The sequence below is a fragment of the Camelus ferus genome, chromosome 11 (assembly GCF_009834535.1).
Source record: "Camelus ferus isolate YT-003-E chromosome 11, BCGSAC_Cfer_1.0, whole genome shotgun sequence".
Classification (NCBI taxonomy): Eukaryota; Metazoa; Chordata; class Mammalia; order Artiodactyla; family Camelidae; genus Camelus; species Camelus ferus.
In genome coordinates, this window is record NC_045706.1 from 29969791 (window position 1) to 29978347 (window position 8557).

Genomic DNA, 8557 nt, shown 5'->3' on the forward strand with positions numbered 1-8557 from the left:
TTATATAAAAGGAAGAAAAGACACCTAGAATCCTGACATTCAGATCTCAAAAATGAAGCTTAGAGAAATTGAATTCAGGCACCTAAGTTTACTGACTTCATATCCAGTGCTCTGATACACATGAAAAGTGTGGCCATATGAACGTCAACCAGCTATGTTAATTAAAGTCCTATTAGTCTACAGGTTAAGACAATTTTCTAGAATTATACCAAAATTCCTGCCTACTGTTAATAATCTAAAAGCTTCTTATAATAGATTTGCTTTGTTATTCTTCAAATATTGCAATACATGTATAGTATCTGTCTTCAAACTTAATCCCCACTAGCCTGCACTCCACCTCCAAGTCATGGACCACTGCTTAAATCACCTCTATTCCCAATGGGTGGCACAGAGCAAGTTCTGGGTACTGGTTCAATCAGTGCTCTCCAAAGCCCCTTCCAGGTCTGAAACTGCCTGACACCTGACATCAAAACATGACCAATAAACAGCCAAAGGTTTCACAAAGTCACAAATATGTAAACTTAACTTACGAGCTTTTAAAATATTGCCACCACAAGCTTTAAGTATATCTTTGCAACTGTGGGCACAAATTCATATCTAACTACTATATATTTTGTCCTATGAGTAAGACGTAAGTAGGATTTCCCAATTTGATTTAAACAACTTCATAATTTCTTTGTAAGTTTATACAAGCAGGAAAAATAAGGGATAATAAAGTGGAAAAAGGAATAAGAAGTTGCAATCACAAAATATGCATCCAAACTGTATAATTCTCTAAAAGTTGAGCTGTAGAATATGTTTTTCTCTTATTTCTGGTTTTTGTCAAGATCTCTGAAAAGGGAACAAAAACAGAGGAGAAAGAACTTCGAAAGGGAGGATTTTACAAGTTGGGAACAATTTCCTATTTGCCTGGAGACCTTAAAAAAAAAAGTGTTAAAATCTGACTCAAAGGAAATTTTTTCATTAATAATGTGCATTAAGATGAGTATTTCCTAACTGCTTACTTATCCTTATCAAAGCCCCATTCTGAAATCTGCAATGTCCAGCACCACAATTTAATTTCAAAAACGGCAGATAAAATCACATATACATACAACATCATAAAATACTTAAAACTTGCTTTAAAAAAGTAGAGGCCTATCTGGCAAAAAGTAAAGAGGGATTTTCTAGATAAAACGTCATAGTAATTTGGCTATATAGGCTGGGCACAAATTCTAAACACCATTTTAATAAAGGCCACTGAAACAAACTGTTTAACACTATGAAACACAACCATTTCTAATTTCAAGAATTCCCAAACTACTTGAATGGATTTGGACGCCACGCAAATAGCTGTGCAAAATGACTTCCCTTTCTTTCACAACCGCACCCCTACACACATACCACAACCCCTCCCCCCCGGAATCCTTGTAGTACAATTAAACCAAAAAAAAAAATGGGGACAAAGGTTGTCTGTTTTTCCGGAAAAGGCAAAACTGTAGATGGCACCAACACGCTGGCAGGACAGGACCTGAATACACAGAAACCAGGTGTGATTGGCAGGTATAGCCTCCAGTGGACAAGGGAACAGAAAGATTCGCTCCTCATCGCACTCACAACTTCTATACAGATCCACAACACAATGCAGACCCAGTTCCTCTTCCCCGGGTGACAAATCAAAGCTCAGTCCTAACTCCAGCGAGAGCCGGCGCGGAGGCGGCCCCCACCCTCTCTCCGCCAGCTCCGGGCCTCGGCCTCGGCCCGGGCCCCGGCCCCGGCCCGGAACCCGCCCCGAGCCCCGGCGTAGCCTGCGCTGTACCTGGCAAAGAAGTCGGCGAAGCCGCCACTCCGTCGAGCCCGGGCGGAGGTCCCCGCGGGCCCCTGCTCCGCGGCAGGCGAGGGCACCGGCGGCCCCGCCGGGGGCAGGTGGTCGCGGGCGCTCTTGCGGTGGCTCACCTCGAACGTATTCCGAGAGTTCGAGTGAACGTCGGAGAAGCCGAGTTGCTGCTTGGCGCCCTCGCCCCCGCTAGTCCTCTCGGCCGAGGTGACGGGGGACGCGCCCTCTGCGGGACCCCTGGCGCCAGCTCCTGGCGGCTCCGAGAACTCGCTGCCTCTGCCATCGCTGGCCGGGCTGCCCCCCGAGCCGCTGCCCTCTCCCTCGGGCTCGTCAGCGTCCGCCGCCGCCAGGCAGCAGCTCCGCAGCGGGTCCTCGAGTGGCGCGGCCCAGTCAGACGGGCTGCCCGCGCCGTCCGCGTCCTCGTCGGCCGACTCCTCCAGGCGGAGGCGGTGGTGGCGGGGTTCCCGGCCGCCGGCGCGGGCCAACCTGCGAGCCTCCTCCAGGTCGCGACAGTCCTGGCCCGGCAGAAAGCCCGAGTCCCCGTTGGTCATGCCCCCGTGCCGCGCCGCGCGGGCATCCGCCGCCTCCTCGCCGCGGTGCCTGGAGCCCGCGTCCGGCGGGCTGGCGTCCGAGCGCGGCGCTGCCAAGGGCGGCTGAAAGCGAGGCTGGCCGGCGGGGAGCGGACAGTAGCACAGCCCGGGCTCCAGCTGCCCCCCGTCCGCTGCGAGGTAACGCCGAAGGAGCTCCTGAGGCGGCGGCATCTCCTCCTCCTCCTCCTCCTCCTCCTCCTCTGGGGGCTCCACAGAGCCGACGCCTCCGCCAAAGCCGCCCGTGGCTCGAATCATCTTCCCGTCCAGGCCCGCGTGCTCGGGCGCCGGCACAGGGGGCAACTTGGGGTTTCTCCCCGAGCAGGCTCCGGCATCCTCCGGACCCACCATCTGGGACCGGCCGAGAGCCGCCCAAGAAGGCGGCGGAAGACTCCCCGGCGCAGGCTCGGCCCAGGAAGAGCCCTGGGTGCTGGGACCGCGGCGGCTGCCGCCGCAACGTTCCCAGACCCACCCCTCCCTCCCAGGGTTCGAGCAGTTGCGGGAGGGCGGGCACGCGCCTGGGCTCGCGCACGCGCAAAAGCCTGACCCGTCAAGCCCCGACCTGGAGATTCCGCGAACCATAGAGACGGTAGCTAGAGAGACCGGCTCCGTAATACTCGGACGGCCAATCTGGGATCAGCCGTCTGGATGGTGGAGGCTGGTTGGCCCAGTCTGTACATGACAGCGCTTACAGAAGTACGGGTATGGCTCGCTTAGCAAAAATTCACTTGACGTACTTAATTTATGGGAGTAGAATGCAGGCTGTAAGCCCTTCCAGCTCTAGTTGGTTACCAGTCGACTATATACTTTTACACCTACCGCTCCATTGCCATTGCCATAATTTACGGCTTCATCGCCTCATGCCAGCACCTTCCCTTCTCCACTTCACCATTCTCAATACTATCAAAGTTATTTTTCTTATCTAGCACCACGTTTCAATACATCGCTCTCTTAAAGATTTCCATTATCACTTAAGGAGAGAGAAGAAGTAGAATCAGGCAGAGAGGGCTATTGAAATAATTCCAGCACCCTATGATAATTGATTAAAACGGGATGATAATCAAGGAGTGGAAATGAAGTGTTTAGAGTAGAAACCACAAGATGTGATATAATGACTTATCAGATATAAGGAGTGACTGAAGACGGAGGAACCAGCCAATTAACTACAAAACTCTTGAGACTGAACTGATGTGGTTTGAAGACAAAAGTATTTGGATTGGTAATTACTTAATTAATAAGAGAAATGTATCTGGTCAAGTAAGAGACTGGGAATGTCCAGCATATGATTAGAGTTCCAAAAGTTGGTTTGGGGTTTTGGTTTACAGATGCAGATTATAGAGTCATCTGCATATTACAACTAGGTGAGTCATGAGTAACATTGCCTAGGAAGAAAGAATAAAGATGGAGGTGAGGTAGAGACTCAAAGGTGTCATTATTTCAGGACCGACAAAGAAGTTGTATTGCAAGGGATTAAAATGACACTAGTTGTGGATAAAATGAAGTGGCAAATAAGGACCACGCATTCTAGAAGCATGTCAATGAAAGGCTAGAAGTAAGAGATTGGAGAATTAGAGGAAGCAACATTGTCAAGTCTTTAAAATTTTTTTCATATATATATATATATATATATACACAAAAGAATGAATAAAATACATATGAGTGAAAATAAAATGTGTAAGTAAAATGGACATCCATGTACCTAGCACCCACTTTAAGAAACATCAAGCGTCTTTTATATTGTGTATTTTTGAAGGCCTTAAGGAAAGACTAAGTGGGAAGGGCATAGTTACTAGTGTATTTATTGTCAATACCTTTCAGAAGAAAAAAATGACTTCCAGGACACAGATGGAAAAGTTAACACAGGAAGAGAGAAAATATTTGCAAATCATACACCTGATAAGGGTCTAGTACCCAGAATATAAAAAGAACTCAACTACAAGAAAGCAAAGAACCCAATTTAAAAATGAGTAAAGGACTATATCTTACTCCTGGGCATATTTCTGGAAAAGATGAAAACTCTAATTTGAAAAGATACATGTACCCTCAATGTTCATAACCCTGTTATTTATAATAGTCAAGACATGGAAGCAACGTAAGTGTCAGTCAACAGATGAATGGATAAAGATGTGACACACACACACACACACACACACACAAATGGAATATTACTTAGCCACAAAAGAGTGAAATATTGCAATTTGCAGCAACATGGATGGACCTAGAGATTATCATACGGAGTAAAGCAAGCCAGACAAAGATAAATATAATATGATATCACTTATATGTGGAGTCTAAAAAATAATACAAATGAACTTATTTAGAAAACAGAAACAGACTCACAGACATAAAAAAAAAAAAACTTATTACCAGAGGGAAAGGGAGGAAGGGAAAAATTAGGAGTATGGGATTAACAAATACACACCATTATGTATAAAATAGATAAACAACAAGGACTTACTGTATAGCACAGGGAACTATATTCAATAGCTTGTAATAACCTATAATGGAAAAAAATCAGAGAAAAACATATATATGTATAACTGAATCACTTTGCTGTACACCTAAAACTAACACAATTTTGTAAATCAACTGTACTTCAATTAAAAAAATGAGTAAAAGACTTGAACAGACATTTACCCAAAGCAGATATGCTAGTAGCTACTAATAAGTGTGTGAAATGGTGCTCAACATAATTAGTCGCTAGGGAAACGTAAATCAAAACCTAAGTGAGATAGCACTCACACCCACTAAGATGGACAAATGAAAAATAACAGGTGTTGTAGAGAATATGGAGAAAGTGGAACCCTCGCTTTACACAACGATGGTAGAAATAAAATGGTACAGCTGCTGTCGAAAATGTTTGGTGGTTCTTCAATAAGTTAAATATAGAATTACCACATGACCCAGCAATTCTGCTCCTAGGTATACACCTGAAAGAATTGAAAATAGGTTCTCAAACAAAAACTTGTACGTAAATGTTCAGAGCAGCACTATTCATAAAAAAAAAGATGGAAATAACTCAAATATCCATCAAAAGAGGAGTGGATAAACCAAGTGTGATATATACTCACAATGGACTATTGCTCAGCCATAAAAGTCAATTAAGTACTGATATAGTCTACAAAGTGGATGAATCTCAAAAACATTACACTAAGTGAAAAAAGCCTGACACAAAAGCCTTCACATATTATATACTTTCATTTATATGAACTATTCAGAATAGGTAAATCCATAGAGAAAGAAAGCAGATTGGTAACTGCCAGTGGCTGGGGGAAGGGGGAAATAGGGAAGGACTGCCTAATGGATATGGGGTTTTCTTTTTTGGAGTGATGAAAATGTTTTGGAACTAGATATAGTGGTAGATGCATGCCATTGTGAATGTACTAAATGCCCCTGAGTTGTACATTTTAAAATGGCTTTATTTTATGTGAATTTCACCTCAATAAAAAACTTTAAGTTAATATAGGAGATATCTAGACATAGATATAGTTATATGATGGCAATGATGAAGGTAGCTAAGAGAGTCTAATCTCAATCTTTTTGTCTTTTCAACCTCCTTCCTCTCTGTCTGGGGAATTTATCCTTGCAATTTTCTTCCTATTGTCAAACTTTCTCTAACTAGCTTGTTAACTTATTCCTTTTTTGCTACCACTCTGTTTCTCCCTCTATGAAATCATACTATTTTAAAAATCCAGTTTCTCCAAATTGTTTATTTGTTCGTCTCCTTTCTCTCCCATAGTAAACAGCAGCAAAAGTTTTATGAATGATAATAGCCCATACTACCCTACTATTTTCTCAGTGCAGGCTTTAAAACTGAGACATATTTATTTTTTATAACTTTGTATACAATAATATGTATTGCATAATAAATTATTAGTGGTTCTCGTTAGTGATTAGTGGTTCTATTTCCCACTTTCAATAACAAAAGTTTCTGTCTTATCTGATAAGTAATATTATATGCTGTTTTACAATGAAAAAAATCTGCTTTCAGGGTATAGCATATCCTTTCTGTGGTTCTTAAGAGTTTGACATTAAAGACTCTTTATATGTTACATTATTATAATTCTAGGCATAAGTTATACATCCTGGTTCATTCCCATTAATCAAATGAAACTCCTATTAGAAAGGATATTCTCAATCTCTGCTATAAAATATTAATTTATTTAAAATATGGAAAACTATTGGTATCCTTGGAGTCCTACATTTTCTAGGAAAATTTGATTTTCACTGAAATTCTTAAAATACATTTTGTTGGTCATATTCTATGTGTATGACCCAACTGTCATTACTGAAGGGTGAAATATGGTACCACTATCCCATATTATTATTTTGCTACAATTGTATGCAAGGAGAGTACAAAGGCCTCAAAAAAAAAAGGCCTCAAACCCCCTATATCTTTCTTTAATTATCAACTTTTTTCTTCTTACACTGGATTTCCAAATAGCACTCCAACATACTATACCTTCTATCATGTTAAGTCATCATCATCACCACCCATATACCCTTGGAGCAATGTTTCTCAAACTTAGCTGCACATTAGCAGCAATGTTTAGGAAGTTTTTTTTTAAATGCTGATGTCTGGGCCACAGCCAGGGTATTAAGTCAATATCTCCACATCTGGAGGTGGAGCCTTTACACTAGTATTAAAAGCCACTCAAGTAATTCTAATTTATAGCCAAGGTTGAGAAATACTGCCTCATAGCTACAACCTTATCTCTCTGCTTTCCTGAACAAGCAAGCTTCTTTAAAAAGATGTTTATGCATTGTGCACCTCCAGATGTGACACCCTGAGAAGATCCAATGTGACTGAGGGTGTATAACCTCAGTCTGATCCTACAGAATCATCAGATGAACTTGAAATGAGGAAAAAAATTTTTTTAAATGGAGGTACTGGGGATTGAACCCAGGACCTTGTGCATGCTAAGCATGTGCTCTACCACTGAGCTATTCCCTCTATCCCTGAAATGATGAAATTTTTATTTAAAAAAAATGAAATGGGGGGGCTCTTTTCTTCAAAAATGTCAATATCATAAAAGATGAAAAAAAGTTGTGGACATGTGTGAAATTAAAGAAGATTAAAACAACATGACAATTACATGCAAAACCTGTCCCTAAACTGGACTTCATACCAGGTAGAGAAAAGGAAAATATTTAGTGAAGGACATTATTAGATCAGCTGACACAACTGTCATATGCAAGGTGGATTAAATAAAGATGTCAATGTAAAAATTGATATTTACATATTTACAATGAATAATTGCTGTATTAGTTCTGTAAGAAAATATTTCTATTCTTAGGAAATGCACACTGAGTATTTAGGATAAAGAGCCACTATGTATGTAATTCACCCTCAAATGATTAAGAAAAAAAATGATGTATGCACACACATACACAAAGAGCAAATGGTAAAGTAAATGAGATAAAATGTTAACAGTAGGCAAATCTGGGAAAGATATATAAGCATTCCTTTTACTATTTTTTTTTCCTCTTTGTATCCAAGCTTTATTTTATTCCTTTTACTATTTTTATGTTTACAACTTTCCATAAGCTTAAGGTTACTTCCAGTTCTTTACTCTCATTAATGACTTCCCTGTCCCTAATTTAATAGAAAAATTTCAGTCTCCGTCTTGCTTGATCTTTCACCAGCATTCCTACTGTTGATCACTCCCTCCATTTTGAAACACTCTTTCTTTTAAAAGAAACACCTTTTCTCCTTAGTTTTCATTACTCTATTGTTGCCATACTCTCTTAGCTTCCCTCCTATCTCTTTGGTCACTACTTCTCAGTTTCCTTGGGGTGAGGGTCAGGTAGATTCTTCCTCCTTAACTGAAATTTCCTAATGGAACAGTTCTGAACCCACTTTATTCTTACTCAACCCTCTTTACCCTAAGCCATCACAATAAGTCCCATGATGTAGATGATCACCTATAAACTGATGACTCTAGAATTTATAACTATACCTCCAACAATATAATCCAAATGCCTTCTTGATATTTCCATATTGATACTTCCAGGCATCAGAAACATAATATGACTAAAATGAGTCTCTCCTACTTTTCTTCCAGCATCCTCCATCTTAATACATGCCACACCATCAACTGTTTTTCTAGATCCTATATGCCAATTCTGTACCCAGTATCGCTGCTTGGTGGTT

General features: G+C 41.4%; 1 protein-coding gene across 4 annotated transcripts in view; it reads right to left on the reverse strand.

Moving 5' to 3' along the window:
- TBC1D12 (TBC1 domain family member 12) overlaps positions 1-2907 on the reverse strand; it is a 74516-nt gene extending 71609 nt beyond the window's left edge. For 2 of the 4 annotated variants that reach the window (XM_032491290.1, XM_032491291.1), the window contains exon 1: positions 1799-2907. In XM_032491290.1, coding sequence (XP_032347181.1) covers positions 1799-2754 — 956 coding nt within the window. In that variant the 5' untranslated portion in view covers positions 2755-2907. The remainder of the gene's footprint in view (positions 1-1798) is intronic. The other 2 variants (XM_032491293.1, XM_032491292.1) reach the window with 2 other exon arrangements.
- Positions 2908-8557: the final 5650 nt, after the last annotated feature.